The sequence below is a fragment of the Gekko japonicus genome, unplaced genomic scaffold, assembly GCF_001447785.1.
Source record: "Gekko japonicus isolate JY-2015 unplaced genomic scaffold, Gekko_japonicus_V1.1 scaffold2222, whole genome shotgun sequence".
NCBI lineage: Eukaryota > Metazoa > Chordata > Lepidosauria > Squamata > Gekkonidae > Gekko > Gekko japonicus.
The window spans coordinates 121,179-143,570 of NW_015170956.1; the positions used below are offsets into that span (position 1 = coordinate 121,179).

At 40.1% G+C, this 22,392-nt stretch overlaps 1 protein-coding gene across 1 annotated transcript in view; it reads right to left on the reverse strand.

Moving 5' to 3' along the window:
- Positions 1-820: 820 nt before the first annotated feature.
- KIF18A (kinesin family member 18A) overlaps positions 821-22,392 on the reverse strand; it is a 57,388-nt gene continuing 35,816 nt past the window's right edge. Inside the window, exons 14-17 of the mRNA XM_015418915.1 lie at positions 8,994-9,477; positions 7,110-7,214; positions 5,754-5,860; positions 821-957 (exon numbers count right to left, since the gene is read on the reverse strand). Of these exons, the coding sequence (XP_015274401.1) occupies positions 821-957; positions 5,754-5,860; positions 7,110-7,214; positions 8,994-9,477 (833 nt within the window). The remainder of the gene's footprint in view (positions 958-5,753; positions 5,861-7,109; positions 7,215-8,993; positions 9,478-22,392) is intronic.

A 22,392-nucleotide genomic window follows, 5' to 3' on the forward strand; every position in this document is an offset into this window, starting at 1 on the left:
CATATTTTTAGTGGTATATAAGAAATACAAATGAACAATATTTTAGCTGACAATGGAAAGGCTGGTAAGCACAGGAATTTCAATAAAGACCAAGTCATGAAGTCTAGGCGCATGATCCATAGCTTGTTAAGCATGCTTCTCATATGGCATTATTAATTCTTTCTACCCTTCCTGCTATCAGCTTGGCATTAGACCAAATACACTTGCAATTAAAGGTGAGAAGTCCTTCATGGTCTATTGATTGAAGGCCATTCCTAACTCTCATAAAGGTATCTGATATCCCTTCTGTTCTCAGGACCCAAGAATGTTGTGTATTTATGATCTAAGTGGGGGGAGAGAGATTCAAACCCAAAGACAATCCTATCCCACTAAGATGTGAAAGAAGATGGATCATGACCTTCTTTGAAAAAAGAAGATGCTACTGCCAAAAAATTCATACGTGTTATCAACTAAAAACTCCCGAAACAAACAGCCCCTACTTTGTTTTTGACAATGTTCATTTTACAAGGTATCGCAGAAGTTTAAAATGAAAAGCAGAGATGACAAGGCTATGTATGTTAAGCTCAGTGAAGTTTCCAATAACATATTTAGAGACGGCAAACATCAAACTATTTTTCAGATGAAGACATTAAAATTATTTTTCTTTGTAAATTAAAATAAAATTGATAGTTCTTCTTGAAATACTTACTGAAGTAACATTCCAGTAGCATACATTATCAAGTAAAGTACTACCACAGATAACAGAAAAAAAAACACAGCAGAGAAGAAAAAGTTTCTTTCTCCCTTACTGTTAATAAATAAGTCTGTACAAAGCAAGGCCTTATTTCCTTGCAGAGATGTCATTCAAAATACTTTTTGACGTTCTCAGTTTCATGCCTACTGCTGTATTTTCCTTGGAACTACTTTTTAGATGTTTTCTCAGCATATCATGTTGCTTCCAACTTCTTGTTCTAATTCCTATGAAACAAAAAAGGTAGCCATGTTAAAACAAGAACACATAAACATTGATAAAAGTTAATGTGGTTTAAGAGTTAGAATTTTAATTAATTGCAGTTTATTGGGGCTGTCTCTCTTGATACAGAATGCAGAGATGGATTCACCATGAAATTCCTTTCTGGTCAGAAGGCATAATTTTCTCAGTTCCAGCAGTAAGCTTCAGCACAGAGGGACCACGTATACATACAAATAACCAATTTAACATCAACACAAGTTAATAAGAGAGAATATTTCAAGGGAGACAAGGCAGGACTCTCACCCTAAGAGTACTAAGCAAGGGTGAACAACCTGTATGCAGAAAGGGGCAGTGTGGCGATTCCTTGTTTTATGTGTATGTGTGTCTCTTTAAAAGTTTGGTTGCATGGCTGTGATAGATAGGCTAGGGTGGTTGAGAGAGACAAGCGTGGTATGATTGGTGGTTGACAGAGAGGAGGAGGGGTTTTGGAAGTGATTCTGAGTGGATGAATATGTATGTCTGTCAGGAGTGACGGTTACAGGTTTGACAGTTGATGAAAACAGTGGAAATGAGCAGTTAGTTCTGAGTTCTGTGAGAGAAGCAGAGAGAAGTTCAGTTAGCTCTAGGTTCTGTGTGGGGAATGAGTTAGACAAGCAGTTAGTTCTGTGTATGAAGTAAGTTACAGAGAATAAGAAAAAGTAAATGAAAGTTTAATTGAAGACAAATTATAGGAAAGGCTGTATGTCCTGATATCTTGGAGAGAAACAGTGAACTTATAAGACCTTGAGTTAAAGTGTTACAAAGTTACCTGAAAGATCCCTGTCAGTAAGGGAGCAGATCTTGTGTGAGACACCAAGCAATTGTTCAAAATATTCACATTACTGGTTACATTGTTCTACCCTTTTATTTATGAATTATTTCAATAAATCTTCTTTTATTTAAGTATACCAGCTCTGAAAGGAATACATCCTGAGGACCACATAGTTCCTCATGAGCCTTAAACTCGACCTACCTACCCAGTGATAACAAAAGTAAAAGCATAAAGGTTTGGAAATCCTTTAAAATTTCCTGGTGGCAGCCAGATATACCCAGTAGAATAAAATAAAGAACACTTTTAAAGGGAAGCCAGTCCTCCCCAATGAGGAGGACGTCACAGGCAGGTTTGCCTGTTCTCCTCTTTGCTGACCAATAAGTTTACAATAAATCCAACTTCCCATTCTCAGGCAGCAAGACATAACAGCATGATGGAAAGGGGTGTCTAAAAAACACTTTCTAACCCAAAGAAGGCATGGATTAGACTCAGTGCCTCACAGAATTTGCAAAAGGAAGTGTCCACAGAGGCAAATGTCAATTTTATGATGTCTGATGTATGTGGAGGGTGAATCCCAGGTTGCCTCTCTAAACAAACACCGACCGCAGAGCATTAGTGAAAACGGCTTCAGACAGCCACCCCATATATGAAATAAGGATACAGTGTCTTCTTTTTGGCTTGTCTTGAGACTCATGGTAAATCTGGAAACTTAGTCCCCTGATGTCCAAGCCCTATAAGAAACAGACTAATTTGCCTGTCCTTGTTATACCATAAGACAGGGATGTCAAATATGCGACCCGGGGGATAGATCAGACCCCCGGAGGGCTTCTATCAGGCCTGCAGTGGAACTTGCTGTCTTCTTCTTCTTCTTCTTCCAGTTCTGCTGCATCATCGTAGGTTTGCAGCTTACAGATATACACCTGAACAACATACTCAAGATTGCAACAGCACACACACTTTGATGCAATAATTCAGAGTAAGAGGTGTCAGTTATTAGACACTGTTAAATAAACAAAATATTGCAAGAGTGCTAATGTTTTAAGCATGTTTTAAAGTTAAAAAAACCCTTTGTGCTTGTGTCCTTTATAAAGTTTATATCTCCGCTACCTGGCATTACATTTTATGACACACATGGCCTGGCCCAACAAGGTCTCATTTATGTCAGCTCTCGGCCCTCATGACAAATGAGTTCGACACCCCTGCCATAAGACATACATATAGCAAGTGAATCATGCACCAACTTGAGCTTCCTTATGGTGGTACAAATTAGGCAGGCATTTGAACAGGCAAGCTGAATCTGGGACCAAAAACTTGGTGTTTGCCATTATTTTGATAGTTTCTTCAAGGGCATCCTCCTGTGCAATTGCCCCAAGTTTAGTTATCAGTGTAGGGAGACTACTGCAAAGCACCTATTGGGGAGCAATTTGGTTTTGGTAAAGTAGAATAAACTACTGCAAAGGTTGGGAATGGAGAGTGCACAGAATATCAAGTCTATAGACACTATCGGTATACTTTACAGTTTGTCTATTCTTTTCTGAGACATGAATTACTAAGTCAATTCTCAATCTTTGAATAAATTGGAGAAAATGCTTGTTCCTCTTAGAATAAAATGTAGCAAGACAGTTTTGTGACTAGGTATTTAGGCAAGTTATTGGCCTGGAAAGACTGTATGTTCACATACTTCAGTTTCTTCCCATTCCTGCCATGAAAGCCTTCAAGAAACCATTCCCATTTCCCTGTTATATCATCCGATGTCCAAGAGATTAAGATTTGATTAAAATATGCACATGCCCACCTTTCCCTTGGTCAACTGATCCCTTGATACTTGCTGGAAAGAACAAAGCTGCCACCTGGGAACATATAGAGAAAGGCACTCTTTCAAGTGTGGGGGCTCCAGGTCATGAAAGTCTTTTATGAAAGCCCAATATGTTCCAATGTACCAACTATGGTCTTCAGGCTCCCACCCACTGGCTGTTCTTTCATTTAGGGTGGCCTGCCTTGGAATGACCAAAGCCTGGCCCTTTTCCAATGAAGCCCCCACTCTGTTGAATGGGCTTTCTGAAGAGGTGCGATATGCCCCCTTATTGGAGATCTGTCTCCAGGAGATGCTGCAAGTCTTGATGGTTTGCCAGGACTTTTGATGGGAAGTTAACAGCAGGCATCTGGAAGTTTAAATTTTTTATTGGATTTTAATTTGTAATGCTTTAATTATTACTTTTAAGTTGCCTTGAACCAAGAGGAAAGGAGACACATAAATATTGATAAATATTGTTGTAAACAAATAAATGGTAAGCATCAGTACCTTGACTGGGACCTAGAAATGAATAGGCAGCTAGTGAAGTGTCCTCAGAACAGGAGTAAGAAACTGCCAGCTCAGCTAGCACAGGATAAACTGTATTTTCCAGAGTTACATGGAAATGGTTTCCAATTGGCCACAGTGGATCTTTACTGGAATTGGGCCACTTTAAGAAACACAGTCTTGGAATATTCCTGCCTTTTGAGATTCTAAACATGTCTAATGTACTGCCGCGTCTAAATTAGGCATTCAGCTGCATGATTCTTTAACAATACAATTACAGTAATTGATGCTGGTATTCTTTATTACCCAACATTTAGTACAAATAATTAACATGAAGATTGTGTGGAGTACTGATAAAACTTCATTCATCTTCTGTTAGCTTGGGAGATGCTACACACAATGTTTCACAAATGAGTCATTTGAACATCCTTTTTGGTTTAAAAATACAAGAACTAACAAGAAGCAATTGTTTAAGGCCAGCTAGTGTATACAAGCATTGACCAGTGATGTGGGTTTACTGGGAAAATTTCAGCTGGAAAATCTTCTGATGAAAATGTTACTAAATAATTTAAATAATGCTGGCAAAAGAAGGCAAATACACTATATACAAACCTGCATCATGTATAGGCACCAGGTGTGTCCATGCTTCCGATCCCACATTTAACCTATTTAGCATGATTGACTTGCAGTATAACAGCTATGATAAACAGACTATATTTACATATGTGGGGCAGAAATTTTTCCACAGAAAAATTCCAAAGCTAATCCAAGCTCACTTGCTTCAGACCAAGCTCTTACTGTTATTGTCACCAATGCAAATGTGATGCAAACGCAGGCAGTCTAGAAACTTCACAGTAGCAACAATTATGTAACAGGTCCTCCCAGGATGGCTCTCCTGAATTTCTAAACTGCCCCAGGATATGCTTTGCCAGGGTGGTTGGGTCTTGATAATCCCATTTCCTCAACTGAAAGTGACCCCCCCCCCCAAACCTTTAAGGCAAATGGAGATTGACACAACACAGTAGGGATGCCCCTTTTGGACTGCTGTGGGCTGATTCAGATTCTCTGATCTGAATTAGTTTGCCATCGAAATTTGGTGGCAATTCAGCCCCATTATATCCTATGGGCCATTGAAGTCACTGGCAAAAACATAGGGTATATTCTGGGGGCTGGAGGCGATCTCCTGTTGGTCTTTGGGGTTTCTGTGTGGCACTTGTTCTCATGGCAAACAAGCACCTCCCAAGACAGTTCACTTTCCCTGAGATTCTCTGGGAGAGTCTGACTGCTGGGTGCTGCCTGCTTGCCTGCCTTAAGTGCTGCTGGCTGGGTTTCCCCTACAACACAGGTACCCTGCCTGGCTCAAACAGTTCGGGGGTGGATGGAAATTTTTGATCAGTTAACCCCCCCCCCCAGTATCATGGTCCTGACCTTTATACCCCTTCCCCCCAAATTATATGATGGACATTTCAGTCATGGAATTCAAGTGTTTCATGTAGTTTGGCATTGAATGGGAGTCTCTCTGAAGACCTATTCATTTTTTAAAAAACAACTTTGAGCAGACATATGATATCCATTCATTACTGTAGCTAAGGACTACAAAAAATGACAAATAGTAAAAGTTAGAGTTTAATCTTGAACCTCTAGCCAACTTTGGATATCTGATTACGAAAAACTGTAGCTTGGACACTTACCTGTTTTAGATACCCTCAAAGGTTTAGTGGTTATGACGTTTTCTTGTTTAACACGCTTTGCAGCGACATGATCTTGCTGATTGGTTAACCCACTGTTTGGTAATGAACTAAGAAGAAGAAGAAAAAACTTTAAAAATAACAACAAAGTAACGTTGAATTTATCTCTACTTGGGTTTATTTGTCCCCCCCCCAAATCCAAAAACAGACCAGACCACAACCAATGTTCCCTCTAAGCTGAGTTAGTGTGAGCTAGCTCACACTAACTCAGCTTAGAGGGAACAGTGACCACAACCACATATTATCAGTCATTTACTGTGGGGAAATTCTAGTGAAGATCTCCTTGTTTGTGGACCGTAGACAACACAGTTCATCACCAACTACTAGCCTGCTTTCTCAAAATAATTTTGATGTAAGAATGCCAGACATTTACTATTAGAGCCAATACAGCTACCTAGATAAAGCAATTTCTTACCCATTTATTGAGTTATAGAGAGGCTTCTTAAAGGATCTTGATGACAGGTGTGTTAAAATACAGGGCAAGACAAAAATGTGACAAAAAGGCAGATTCTGCAAACATGAAATTTATTCAAATCTCACACTTTAGAGAATGTTATTTGGTCACCTAAGTCAAAATTATGTGTGTTGTACAATCTATGAAAATTACCAGCCAAAGGTGTAATAATTTTAAGATCGTGCTTTCATTTCTACTCTGCTGTAACTATAAAACAGTGTCACCAGGGAAAGCAACAACGGGGCCTGTGAATATTTTTGGAAAAGGGCAAAGTCTGTGAGTTTCATCAGAAAGAACAAGAAACAGTGGGAGAGATGACCCGCAGAGGTCCCTTACAGATTCCCTGTAGTCTCAAGCTCTTCAGAGGATATGTTTTTCATCTTTTTAAAGCTTAATCACCATGAAAGCTAGAAGCTTGCTCACTTTGAAATGAATATTGGGATTCTCGGGTGTTAACAAATACATTGAATACTGGAGTGGAATAACAACTGCAATTTTCACTTTGATTTTATCTGAGTAGAAAATCACTATAGAAAAGTCAACCTGATACTTGGGATGAGTGACTTGAACAAGCAGAACCCTGCCTCCCAGATTGACTGAGTGAGCAACCCTGTGGTGAAGCCTGCATGACCATTAAGTTGTCATCACCTACCAGATGTCAGGCAAGGAAATCTAGGGAGGATAAAACCATGAGAACTGGTAAGCTTGGGGTGTACAAAATGAATATACATCAGTCTTCGAAACCATGGCGTGGACATTTTCTTAATGTATACTTCACTGATAGGAAGCTAAGCGAGAATAGTGCATTAACAAATTTAGACTCCTGACAATAAAGCATTACCTACTTTAACAACTTCCTTTTCCTTTCAGCAGCAGATGTCATTGCCATATAAGATGGTCTCTCATGTATAGGACCTGGGTGTCTATTTAATAAGGAAGGGAGGCCAAGTCTGAAATAATAATAAAAAGGATTGTGAAAAGCACACTGAATACAGATTTTAATTATAAAATTACAGTCTTAATTCCTTATGTTCCAAAAAGAGAACGGACAATGAAGTGAAAGCAGTGAAGCAATATGAACATAGCAGCAATTTTTCAAATTCCAGAATTTTTTATTTTTTGAAAGCCAGAAATCATTTGAAAGCCACTGATACCTACATGCTTATTTTCATCAAGGAGTCCCACAATACTTTTAATAGGCAGATGTCATATGAAATAAGATTTTGCCACTCCACAAAGCACAAGTAGTTGCTTGGGGAAGCCTGAGAATGAATACCTCAAGATGATCCAGTGAGCTTCATGACTCAGTGGTGATTTGAACATGGGTCTCCCCAGTCTTATTACAGCATTGTAACCATCACTCCACACTTTTGTCTGTTCTGACTGTATAGCCAGTGGATTTCCGTGGATGACCCCAAGTTCTAACATTGTAATGGTTCGATCCAGTGCCCTATCAGCAGAATGCAGATTTTTCCCTTGTCCCCCTTCCCCTCCAGTAGTCCTGTCTGATCTTAGGAAAGCTGAGCTGATGGAAGGGGGAGGAGAGGGTGATTTTGCCCCATCTCCCCTACTCTGTGTAGCCTCCCAACCAATGCTCCCTCTAAGCTGTGGTGTCTTGTGAGCAAAAATTCTACTTTGTGAGCTACTGGCATTACAGTTGTGAGCGAGTGATTTGGCTAATGCATTAAGTTAGTTTGCTCTGGAGCCATCTTTCCTGAGCTAAAACAGAAACGTGTGAGCTGGAGGCTAGAAAACTGTGAGCTAGCTCACACTAACCCAGCTTAGAGGGAACACTGCTCCCAACCTGCTTGGCCTGGGATACATCCAGTTTATGAGGCCGCTTGCCATAATCTATTTAAAACATTTATTAGCTGCCTTTTTCTCCCACAGAACTTCAGGTGACTTACAGTATAACTTTATTATAAATTAATATAGTTTTAAAAAAGATGATACCTGATGCAAATAAAGAAAAGTAGTGAAATATATCAAATGCCAAAAAAAATAACGTGTCTAAGTTTGAGATTCCCTTTGAACTTGAGGACTAGGCGAAATGCCCTCTCTACCAGGACTGGCCCAGCTATAACACCAGAAATCAGCTTTCCTGGTGTCAGAAAAGTCTGCTGGATGGTTGGCAGCAGGGGAAAGATCTGCAGTCCTTGTTCCCAGTGGACCACTTGGATGTGGAGACTTGTTAATTTTTGAATAGAATTTCACCTTTTTTGATGAAGGGGGGGGAGACACAGTGTGCGCTTGTAAAGTGGAATAACATTGAATGATAGAATGTGAGAGAAGAAGAACCAATGAGAAAAAGAGAGCTGGGAGTGAAGTATTCTAATTGGATTAAGGGGTATATATACATATGAAGAAAGAAGTGCCGTTTGTTTTAGATCTCCCAATTCACCTTTAATAAACCTTTCACACCTTTGTCATCTGACTGCCTCCCTGAGTGGCTTCTCGCTTCTCATACATTTAAATGTCATACACTCCTTGAGTTGTTTTTTGCTTGCCTTATTGCCAGTGTACATTTGTTTTGTCAGAGTTTGTGCTCATGAAGGGATTGCACAAACAACAGAGAAAAAGGATAAGACAATCATTCACCTGGTCACACTTTGTTTATTAGTTCAGGCACAAGTTTCAGAGGCCTTAAAATCTATGAGTTTATCAATGTACCTCAGAAGGTGCATCAATTGAGGCCCACGATAAATTCAGAAAAGGGACTAAAACAGTACCTTTGTAAAACATTGCTGCTGCCACTGGTTGACTGTGACTTGCTTTCCAGTTCTTTAGAAGGTTCATCTGAATCTCCCATGTTACTTTCAAAAAGAGTAACTGTAGCGTTCAAGTGGCACTCTGGACTCACATTGCGTACAATATCTTCATGGCTGTCCTGGTTTAATGATTCCTGTATTTGTACTGTACAACTACTTATTTCTTGAAGGTCTGCAGTACGTGATGCTTGCTTTGCCACAGTCTCAGAATACAGGTCCTCTTTTGGCGTTCTGCAGATCTCAGGGGTATACACAATAGGGCGAAGTGCCTTGCTAAGGGAATCCACCAAGTGATTAGGGCTTGACTGACTGCATTGTTCAGGACTTTGTGCCGTCAGGGGAGAATCCATCAATTTCCGCCTTGTTCTTTTCTGAGGAGGCATTTTGTATTGTGCTACATGTTGAACATTTGCTTTGACTTCTGATGACATACTCGAAGGTGTACCTAGTTCAAGACAAGTATTATTGTTTAAAGAATTATGCTATACTTTGATAATTTATAACTGAAATTTGCCAAGCTAAGGAAGGATTTCTGATGGGGGAAAAACAAATCTTCTCAACCAGGTTTTATATATAGACTATTAATCTGTTACAAAAAGATTAGGCTAACAGAATCATATACACAGTTTTGTAAAAATGATCCCTCCAATTGCCAGTCCTGGGATATGGATTTCACCAATAAATTAGCAACCTTTCCCATAGTTGGAAAATTATTTGAGGCACTAGTTAATTGCAATCCAATGCTTCTGACCAAAACATTTACCTAAGCTGTATCTTCATGATAAACCATAGAACTGATTTGTTGCATCTAGCGACGCACAAACAGAAAAAGAAATCTACTTAGTGTAGATCCCTTTGCAGAAGGAATTGTGCAAGATCTCCTACTTTGATCCTATGCAACAATCTCCTCTGTCTCCCATATTGTACCTTGGGGAGCAATTTTGACCATTAAGAAATTTCTAGGTTTAGTTCCTGAAACCCCATGACTGGTTGTACAATAGTTTGTGCAAGCAGAAATACAGCAAGTTTGACAGTGCAAGCAACTACTGCACTTTTTGCACATCTTGCGCAAGAACTCTAGAGCAAGTGGAAAATTTGCACTGGATCCTTGCCTACTCTTTAGAACCTAAAAGGAACTATAGTAGGAGAATCAGTAAACTGAAATATTTGATCAGAAAAAAGAGTTCTGTAGTTTAACAGTATATTCAAACAAATTCATAGCTTTATGTGGAGATTATTTTACTGGAATACCTGTAAAATTGTAAAGACAACAGAGCATGCACTTTTGTTACAGTGTTTAAATTTATGGAGGGGGAAAAAACACAAACCAGCACTGGAAGCTGTTGACACACTCATTTTAATGTAACTAAAGAACCATACATTATAAGTTATGAATGTGGTTGTCCACTTATCTATTTCAACAAAGATCACTAGAGTACCTTATCATTTGCTAATTCCATATCAGATTAGTACTTGCAATATCCCTTCTACCAAGTGACAAGAAACTTAAATAAGAATTTTAGTTTTGATTTAAGCAGTATAGCCAACCATGGGGATTAATAACAATCTTTATTTGGATTTTAGATGTATTTCTGGTTTTATCCCCCCTGGTTTACAAATCAATAAAACATGTATCACAAGGAATCACCTGAAAAATAGTAATTACACCTTTGAAACCACCAGGCTTGCCTAATATTGTATAGGCAATAGCATCCTTTCATTGGTTATTAATTTTATAAAACAATGAAACTGAAAGTTTTCACACCCACATTTCTGTACAGAATGCTTTTAGCAGTTTGAGTGACGTTCCAAAGACTTACTCACAATGACATCTAGAGTCCCAGCAAAATCTCTAGATTGTACCCTGTGCCACTAATGTAATGGAACAGAACATTTAAGAAACTGACTTGTCAGTTAGGAAATCTCTAGCTCAAATCTCATGTCATTCATAAACTCACTGGCTGACTTTAAGCAAGCTTCCACCTCAGCCCTCCAATATATGACAAATCCTGATATACATTTACCTCATGTTTATATCATTTCAGGCCTTGTAGATGACTTATAATCAAATTAAAGACCACTGTCAGGGTATCCCAACTGAGAATGTTCTGTCCACCTCACTGCTGAAAGAGGAAGCACCCAGAACAGGCTCCTTGGCAAATGTTAAAACCTGGAAAGGTTCATATGCAAGCAGCCCTTTGAGAAACTTTACTCTCAGATTGCTTAAGGCTTCACAGTTCTAGGTTTGACCTTTAAACTGAACTTGGAAACAGACATAACCAGCAAAGCACTTTCAACACTGTCCTGAGATGAAAAAAAAATGGAATCCAGTCAGCAATCCAACTCCTTATTTTTAACTGTTGGAGTTTTTGCCTGTTTTCTGTAGGTAGCCCCATGCATAACATACTGCAGTAATTTAACATATAGGTGTGCTAAAATCAGGCTTTTATATCGTTTTAAGGATTACTAATATTATATATGTGGCCTAAGCCCTTAGGAAAACCGGTCTTTAAGACTAAACATTTTGTTATAGTCAAGAATCAAAGCTACCTGCTAAGATCTCAAAAATACTTAGAACAAAAATATGGTGTTTAAATGCTCATTCCATATATCAGCTTAATTAGGTTGCAACTCCTGCTTTCCTTGGAGTAGGCCGCATTGAATAAAATGGCACTTCTTAGCAGACCTGCTGTAGATTGCTCCTTTAACTTACTGAAACCAATATTTTGCATTACTTTCCACTGCTATGTAGCACCAGGCAATTAATTTAGCCATCTTATAAATACAGATTCCTAAACAACCCTAGCCTAATGTTTACAGCTGCAACTCTACAATCAAATACCAAGCAGTAACTACAAAAGGATAGCCAAACACAAAAAACCACACAACTGCAACTGAAATGTTAACTCCAATACTTACAATAGATTAATTAGCAGAATAGGGAACTTTCATTCATTTGGAGCAATAGTAGGGACAAACACAACAGCTGAAAATCAGTATAGCAGCAGGAGTCAAACAAAATATGATCAACAATGTCCTCATATGAGGCTTACAAACAATACAAAGTAATCTAGGAGTTGGGAAGTATTAGCAATGTGATAAAGTCTTCAAGAAACTACCAGCAATAAAAATTTAGCGATAAAGATTAGAAGATGACAGAATTGAGGGAATAAAAGTGGATGATATAGAGTTCAAAATGAAAACTTATGCAGACGATGTGGTTCTAACAGTCCTGAATCCCCAGAAATCATTGCAATATATAATATCGAAGAACTTGGATCCCTATCAGGCTATAAAATTAATAGAGAAAAACCAAAACTGATAATGAAATTTTTAACATAACAACAAGAAGATAGTATAAAGAGCCCAGAGTGCTCAATAGCTACCAAACCTATTTGGGAATATTTAGGAATAAATGTGACTGGACAAAATTGTAATGTTTTCAAAAATAACTACAAGCAGATTTATCAAGATGGAAAAAATTAAAAGACTTGTGGCTGGGAAGAATCTCTGCAGTCAAAATGGATGTGCTGCCAAAACTAAACTTTTTGTTCCAAATGTTTTTTATGGATGACACTTCCATAGTAGATCCCTTCCAGTCCGGTTTTTACCCAGGCCATGGGATGGAGACAACACTGGTCGCCCTCACAGACAATCTCCAGAGACATCTGGATTGGGGCGGATTGGTGCTGCTGCTGTTAGACCTGTTGGCAGTGTTTGGCACAGCTGACCATCAGCTACTGATCCACTGCCTCACCGACACTGGGGTCCATCATGGCCCTTTCATTGGTCAAAATGTGTCCAAATTTTGAAAACCCTCTTTCTATGTCTGCACTACCATGCGATAATGATAATGCTGCTTTCACCACCTTGGTAACCAGTGGGTATTTTGGATCTCCAGATGGGTTTGTCTTTTCAAAGAACTGATTCCAGTATGTATCTTTGCGGCAGTTTCATCTTTAAGTCTAACTAGTTTCCATTCATCCATAGTCCTGTCCAGTGGAATATCCATCGGGAGTGCTGCTGCTACTTTTATTATATCCCTGGGGGTTCCTTCCTTTACTCTCTGTGCTGGAGCTAAACAGTGAAGATATCTGAGGATGGGCTTGTCCAAAGATGACTGGAGTAAAAGAATGTTTGAAAGCTGCTATGAAACTGTTACCTGTTCCTTTTCAGAAAGTTTTTTCAGTTCGTTACAGATTGTACTTTCACTGATTACTTCTCTCTTACTTCTACTTTGTGAGCTACTGGCATTAAAGTTGTGAGTGAGCGATTTGGCTGCTGCATGAATTAGTTTGCTCTGGAGCCCTCCTTCCTGAGCTCAGACAAAAATATGTGAGCCAGAGGCCAAAAAACTGTGAGCTAGCTCACACTAACTCAGCTTAGAGGGAACACTGCCCATCACTGAAGGCTTCAAGTGACAATGGTGCTGAACTTTTACAAACACAATCCATTATGGTTCTTGTGAGTGCTTTTATTTCACTGTGCATTACATGCACCAAAGGCTCTTCTTTCTGGAACACTCCAGTGAACTTTGTAAATAAGCGGGCATTCATGCAACAAAACATCACGTCTACTTTCATTGTCTCATGTTTTAAGAGGTTAATTATGTTTCTATACTTTGTGGAAGATTTCACCAAATCACTTTTACTCTTAGGAACAAAGTCCTTAAAGTACTTCATAACTGAAAACAATCTGTCTTCTCACTGGGAAGTCATCATGTTCCCCCCCAAATATAGTAGAAAAAACCCCAAAACACCACAAATAGCATACTGATTTTACTGACCAATTTTTTAAAAAACTGACATATTACTGACCAAGATGAAAAATATATAAATATAAGTCATATAATAGGTTCTTGATATGAAATATATAATAGACTTTCATTTGCACCTTGATATATTATTTATCTATTAACGGTTTAATGAATATGTAGAGTGGTGAAAATATGTTATATTGAATATGTAGTAATGATGAAACTTGTGGTGTAGTCAAAATAGATTACTTATGAAATTTGAAATTTAAACTTAAATGTTGAATATAATTGTACCCCAACAGAAATACAAACTACTGTATTTTATAGATAATACATTAATATTATAACGAAGGGGATGTAAGGGGAAATATTTCCGGTCGTGTACATTTTGTACTACATGATTGTCTTCGACCAACGCAATTATGTTGTATAATCCCTTTTTCTTTTCCTTTTCTGTATCCCCACTGTTCTTCTAGTTTAATAATAACAATAATAACAATAACAATAATAATAATAGAATCCAGATACCACCATCCAGGCCAACCAAAGCATAACCTGTATTTGTTAATGGCTTTTGAGTATTTTCTGGAGAAAAGTGGGCTAAAGATGATGTAGCATGTATCAAGTAGACTCAATGCCTGGAGGAGGAGAGTTTTATGGTTGGATAACAAACAGCAAATCATAACATAAAAATAAGGATCCATATTGCCCACAATGCCAGGGAAAATTGTATTACAACATTGTAGGTTTTGACCCAGAGTATACATTTTATAGACATAAAATCACTGAAACCATGACTGAATAGAGGTTGTGCGTAATCCTTTTTGGCAATGTTCTGGGTTCTATGCAGCAATGAGTTTAAACAGACTATAATTTTGAACGTTTATGTTCTACTGAAGAGACAGATACATATTTACTCAAAATGCAACACTTCAGATACAGACTTTTTCCAGTTGGAAATAATCTCATTACTCCAGCTTTATACATTTTAGTCTTTCAACAATCCAACATCATGTTTCTAGTCAATAAAAATAAACTTCAGACAATCAAAATATTTATACTCCAAAATCCTATGGCAAGGGAAACCAGATTTTAAGAATAATCATCCGGGCCTCCGAATCATAACATTTTGAACAGCCACTCTTCTAAATGTCAACATTACACTTTGCCAAGGGAATCCAATTATAATCTTTCAAACAACTATCCATTAAACATTTTAGGCCACAATTTAAAATATTAATTTATGTGGCATTGTTCTAGCTTATGCATCCGAAAGTGCGCATTTCGGGGAAAAAGCAGTGGTTAGTTTGTGCTGATACATTACAGCAATAAGGTTCCATTTTTGGGGTGTGTGTGTGTGTGGGGGGGGAGAGATTGTTTACTGTAAGCTGCTGAGGCTTTGCAAAATGTCCTAAGAGCAACTGAGAAGGAAGTCTGTGAGAAAGAAACATTTTCATGAGAGTGCCAAGTTTTAGAAGCTTCTCCCAAGCCAAGGACTAAAAACACTTTGAAAATAACCGTAAATGTAAGCATTTAAACTATAAAATAGATAGGTAAAGAACACAAGTAGTATTGCCAACATTAATAATTTGTTGAACATCACAGTGAACCATATTTCATACTGTACTACAAGTATATTAATAAAATACATAGCACAAATAGAAAGCCAAAAAGAAAAAAAAGGCTCTGAATTTAAAATAGCTACTTAATGTCAACAGATTATAATCCATAGAAAATAACAACTGAAAAATAATTTATTACTAGTTTCTCCTGCCATTACCTGAACAAAAATGGAAGTATGGGATTTTTTTAAAAAAGGCTACTTCCATAGAGCTTGTTGAAATCATTCGTATTTCCTTAAGATTTAGTGGCAAGAAAAAGATGGCCTAATGACACTTGCATATCCTGCACCTGACTCCACATTTGTTGTTCAGAATCCAAACTCAGAATATACTGAGCTTGCAGAATGAATAGAAGACAGACAATGATAACATATCACTGTGTTGTAATAATTACCTATGAAGTTTCATATTGTATTTTTAGGGATGGCAGTTTTCTGTATTCTACTTAATAGTTAATTAATGTATTATACTTAAATGTCATTTTAATCTGTCAATAAACTCAAGGCACCCCTGATTAGGGATGGGCATGGTCCAGAAAAAAAAAAGGTTCAAGGTCCATGGGGCTTATGAACCCCCGGACGACAAACCTCCACATTTAACAGACTGGGCTGCGATCCGTTTGGTATGTGACTCTGCATGGCTTACAAAGTCATCTAAAGGGAATGTATTCCTTTTAAACAGCTTTTGCAAAGCTGAGCAGTGCATGAGTGAAAGCCAAGCAGCAGCTTCACCCACGTCCAGTTCCCTTCTGGGTGAACCAGAAGTGGATGAACTTGCCACTTGGCCTTCACTCACACGTCACATGGCTTTACAAAAGCCATTTAAAGGAAACACATTCCTTTTTAATGGCTTTTGCAAGCTCCGTCGACAGGGTCCTTATGAACCTCCTGGGAGGGTCATGGGAGGTCTGTGCCAGTGGGATGGCATAGACCAGGACCAGGCTCATGGACCACAAACTGGGCCCTGGTCTATGGAAAAATTAGGTCTGTGGTGTGGTCCATGCCCATTCCTACTCCTGATATGTGGTCCTCAGAAGGGGTTCCACCCAGGTACTGCCCAGAGCAAGAGCAAGAGCTGCTTAGCTTCAAGCAAGATTTCTTATCATGTGCTTTCCACCAACCATACAATGAGACCCAAAAGAGTGTTTTCTGATGCAAAAATGCATGGGACAATGGTGACAAAATATGTCTGCAACTGAGCCAACATTTGAACCAGGGACTTCCCAGCTAAAGCACATTTTTGATGGTTCTGAATTCATCCTGTCCAACTAGAAAAACATGTAAAAGTTTTCTAGTCAGTCATGTAAACTATATTGCTCAAAAACGATATAAAATTGATTGCAGACTATGGGAGCTTCCCCATAAGGAGCCGCTGCGGAGCCCACCAAGACAAGCTTCCACCATGAGGAAAAGAACGCACACGCCAGCGGGGTGCCTGGTAGGCACTCACCTCCCTATATATATATATATATACACTGTATGTGGCCCTAGTTAGGAAATGTAAAATGCTTGTAAACCGCTCAGAGCCTCCGGAATTGAGCGGTATAGAAATTGAAAGTATAAATAAATAAATAAGAAAACAACTCTGTACAAACAAAGCGTTAAAATATATTTTTGGCATGCTTTTTAACTGACATGCAAAACTAATCAAGCACCAAGGTGCTCAAATAAATACACTTTCTCGCTTTCAATTTTTTGGACAGCCCCCAGCAATCTTTTCCCTAAAGAAACTTAAAAAGATGGGAGAATACAAATGCGAGGGATATAACATGGTTACACTAACCTGTAACTTGTTCATTGACTGTGCAGCCACACATGGATTGCTGTGCATGCACAGGTCTGCTGCAGAGAAATTTTGAACTCTAGAAGTTGCTCCTTTCCTCTCCTTGCTGCTTTCCTGCCTTTAGCTGCATAAAAGGAGGGGTGGAGTGCCCTTCCCTCAGTTCCTCATTGCTGACATTGGAGAGAACTATCCTTGCTCATTATTTTTGTCAGAGCTCAGAGCGTGGCAGGAGGGAGGGACGTGTGACTGCACAGGTTACCACTCAATGAACAACACTGATAGGTTTCATTGTCATGGTACCTGTGCAGTCCCATATGGATCAGTTACAAGCTAACTAACCAAGGTTTGGAAGGCAAATGTGAGCTTCTAGTTGAATATTGACTTGAGTACCACCTTTCCGATTGCCACATCTTTCATAGCATTGATGTCTATGGAGTAGTGCTCGGTAAACAAGCACGAGGAGGACCAGATCACTGCCTTGTATACCTCTTCAACATGGAGGCCTGGATGGATTGTCGCAGGAGCTGATTGTGCCCTGGTGGAATAGGTGTTGAAATCTAACGGGCAGCTAACCTGCGCAAGCAGGTAGCATAACCAGATTCCGAAGACCATCCATTTGGAAATGGATTGCGTGAAGAGCTTGTGGTCTGATTTAGGGCCTGAGAAAGAGATGAACATGTGGTTGTTTCTAAAATGTTTGGTTCTATTCAGATAGAATAGTATTGCCCTGTGAATATGTAGATTGTGAAGGGCATGTTCAATTTCATTCTATGGCTGTGGAAGGAATACTGGCAGAGCAATGTGTTGATTTTGGTGAAATTCTGGAACTATTTTAGGCTGGAACTGAAGGGATGGCCATTGTACTACCCTAGAGTTGATCATTTTGAGAAAGGAGGAATCATGATGGAAGGTCTGGAGCTTACAAACCCTCCTGGCTGGCATTATGGTCGCCAAGAATATGGTTTTCATAAAGAGAAGTATGAGTGGGGCAAGTGGCCATAGCTTCAAAAGGTTTTCCATTCAGTTTGGCGACCAGCAGTGACAAATTCCATTGAGGGACTGGGGGGTTGGACTGGTGGAAATTGGTTTAAAAGGCTTGCAAGAACACTTCGGATTCTCTTTGGGCAGAAGTTGATTTTCCTCCAATGTGTGCACACAAGCAGAATATGGGATGAACACATTCTTCCTTGGAATAGGTGAAGGAGGTAGTTGAAGATTAGATTTGGGGCACCATCACTTGTTTGATTTGTTTCCGGCCCATGATGAAAAGCACTTCCATTCTGAGGAGTATGAGTACCATGTTGATGACTTCTTGGCATTTAATAGTTTTCTGGACTGGGACAGTGAAGGACATCGAAGACCTTTAGAAACCATAGTTAAAAGCTGTGCATGCATAGTTAAGCATATGAGACTATTGCTGTGGGCATTAACCATAGGAACCTTAGAAAGAATATGGCAGGTTGCAGCCACAGGTGACTGCAATTAAATATTCCTAGACTAATGGTTGGGATTCAGCCTGAGGGTGGAAAGGCATTTGCCAGGGAGGAGTCTCGTATCACTCCTATGACAGATACTTTCTATTATGTAGATTCTGGTTTGGGTTTTCAAAAGTCGACTTGTCATTTGAGACTTTTAAAGCTTTCAGGATTAATTGGACATCTCGCTGTAGTTTTTCCTTGGAGTCTGCTATGTTCAACCAATCATCTACAAAAGGATAAACTTCACACCCTAACCTGCAAAGGTATGCCACCTCCATGGCTACAACCTTGGTGAACACTCTGGGTTTCATATGTGGTCCTCAGGTAAGTCTATGTATTGTAAAGAAAGATTGCCACATTGGAAACAGAGGTACTTTTGCAAGTCTGGCCTGATCCTTACATGGAAGTAGGCACCTAATAGGGCTACAAACCAGAAATCCAGATGTAGTAGAGGAAGGGCATCTGAGATGGCTTTCTGAACCCTTTTATTATTTATTTTTCAGATTCCTCAGGTCAAGTATCACTCTCACCCCTCTTTTCTGCTAGAAGTTGAACAAAAGGGTTTGGTGGGCTGGGATTAGATAGGGAGTGGCATAACCTTTTGACATTATGGTAAAAACTCAACAGTTTTGACACATGTCCTTTGGTATGAGGTGGGAAAATGGGATGGTTTGGGGGAGTGGGATCTGGATCCTGCCTTTTGAGGGGAATCTTCTCCTAGAGTGAGAGGGAGGAATATATGGATGTTGAGGAAGAATGAAGTGGAATGAAGCCAGAGTGCTATCACTGTGGCCAGGCTGAGGGTTGCACACTCTTCCACGTGCCTGGCTGAGCAGATCTGGTGCTTGGCGAGCTTTGATGTCCCTAGAACACGGAGTTTGGCAAGTTTATGATTTTCTGCTGCCAGTTCCAGATAGGTGCCAATGCCATCCCACAAGAACAACTGCTATCTGGCCATTATACATTGCTAATTGGCAATTTTGAAGGTCAAGGTATTTATTTTATTTATTAATTTAATTTATACCCCAACCTCCCTGCAAAGCAGGCTCAGGGCGGCTTACACTGATCAATACATAAATGACAATTAAAATCCACATAAAATCATCTAAAACAATTCAATTATACATAATTCATAAAGTGCTGGTGCTGATTAATTCGTTGTTTAGGACGGCTTGTTTTAAGGGTGTACACAGTGGTCTAACACTCATTCTGCTCATGATCTTCCTGCTACAAGGGCAGCACAGGCTAGATGTCAAAAACCAAGGACCAGGGCTCTATAATTAAGGATACTGATGGCATAGTGGTTGCGGCTCGTAGCTGAAGGCCTGGTGGAAGAGCTCCGTCTTGCAGACCCTGTGGAACTGTAAAAGATCCCACAGGGCCCTGATCTGCTCTGGGAGCTCATTCCACCAGTGTGGAGCCACCTCTGAAAAAACCCTGGCCCTGATGATAGCAAGCCTGGCATCCTTGGGACCCGAGAGGGTCAGTCGATTTTGAGACCCCGACTGTAGTGCTCTCTGGGGTATGTATGGAAAAGGCGGTCCCTCAGGTATGTCAGGCCCTGGCTATATAGGGCTTTAAAGGTAAGAACCAGCACCTTGACACAAATTCGTTTTGCTATTGGCAACCAGTGCAGTGTCCTCAGTGCAGGCTGGATGTGCTCCCACCTGGGGAGACCCATCAGAAGCCTGGCTGCGGCATTCTGCACTAGCTGTAGCTTCCGAATTTGCAACAAGGGTAGCCCCATGTAGAGAGCATTACAGTAGTCTAGTCTTGAGGTGACCATCACATGGATCACTGTTGCCAGGTTGTTGCGGTCAAGGAAGGGAACCAACTGCCTAATCAGCCGAAGATGGTAAAGGGCCGACCAGGCAGTGGCTGCTATCCGGGCCTCCATTTTTAAGGAGGCGTCCAAGAGCACTCCCAAACTCCTAACCTCTGGCGCTGGCACCAACGGCGCCCCATCGAAAGTCGGGAGTGGGATCCCTACCCCCGAACCACCCCGGCTCAGGCACAGGACCTCCATCTTTGTCGGATTCAGTTTCAGCCGGCTCAGTCTAAGCCAACCAGCCACGGCTTGGAATGCCCGGTCCAAATCTTGATCGAGGTTTATAAGATTATGTGTGGGATAGAACAGGTAGAGAAAGAAGTACTTATCTTCCTTTCTCACAATACATGAACTCATGAGCACTCAATGAAATTGCTGAGCAGTCGGGTTAGAACAGATTTTAAAAAGTACAGAAGTACTTCTTCACCCAAAGAGTGATTAACACAGGGTATTCATTGCCACAGGAGGTGGTGGCGGCTACAAGCATGGACGGCTACAAGAGGGGATTAAACATATGGAGCAGAGATCCATCAGTGGCTATTAGCCACAAGGTATAGATAGGAACTCTTAGTCTGGGGCATGTGATGCTCTGTATTCTTGGTGCTGGGGGGGGGGAACAGCAGGAGAGCTTCTAGTGTCCTGGCCCCACTGATGGACCTCCTGCTGGCACCTGGTATTTCTGGCCACTGTGTGACAGAGTGTTGGACTGGATGGGCCATTGGCCTAATCCAACATTGGCTTCTCTTATGTTCTTATGTTGGAATAGAAGAGGACAACCTTCTTGCTTGGTCCTAAATTGGTTTTCTGTTCTATGGATTGATGATATCATAGAGGCTGGTCTAAGCCAGTGACCTGTGGTCACTTCTAAGAATCCATCTATAATGGGCAAGATGACTGGACCAGTAAAGCTGGGATGCATCACCTCGAACACTGGATCTGTGATCATTGGTAGGTCAGAAGAGACACTGAGCTTCTGAAGAAGGTGGTTCTGAAGAGCTTCTCCCAGGTGATGCCAGGGTAGTAGATCGTGCTCTTCTGAAAGTTGTAGCCAGAGCCAGGGGGTTTGAAACCGTTTTTGGATCCACTGGAATTGATGATGATCAGATCCCTCTCTCTGGACTGGGTTGCACCATCATGTTTGGACAACTGTCGGAAACACTGAACAAAGCTTTCTCCCATAGAGCATTGTGCAAAAAACCCCAACAACAACAACAACAACAAAAACACTTCTTATCACATCTCACTTAGTGAGTAAGTTGTCTACATACTGGAAACCTTGAGATATCATGCTCTTTACTGAGGCACAGTAGACAAAGTGTCTGGTTATCCATGGGGAGGATTTTAGCCTTGCAAGACATGCATTTCTTAAAAAGTTTTTGGGGCCATTCTTTTTAGGCTGTTTGCTCTAAGGTCTTTCTCGTAATGATTTTGGCTCTAAATGCAGAAAAAAGGCCTAAAGGGTTTTTCCACATGGCGTTTTGAAGGACAGAACTTCTTTCTACAATGGCAGAGAGCTGAGGGAAGAGTGCTCCACCTCTTCCTTCTATGCTGGGAAAGGGAAGAAAGCAGCATGGAAGAGCGACGGGGGAAGGAGGACTTCTAGAGGTGTTGAGCTTCAAAATCTCTCTGTGGCAGGCCTGTGTGTGCGCAATAGCCCATGGGTGACTGAACACATACCATGATGATGAAATCATAGAATCAGGTGATGTAAAAAGCAAAAAGTAGCATTTAACATGAGTCAGATTCAGCAAACGTTAGGTTCACATCAAAAAACCAATGATGAATAGGATTAGTTCTATTTGGGTTTGGGACAAATACTGGGCTAGGATTTTTCTTCTTCCAGAACTCATGTTAATCCTCTCATGCATGAATTAACATGAGTTGATATTTCTGG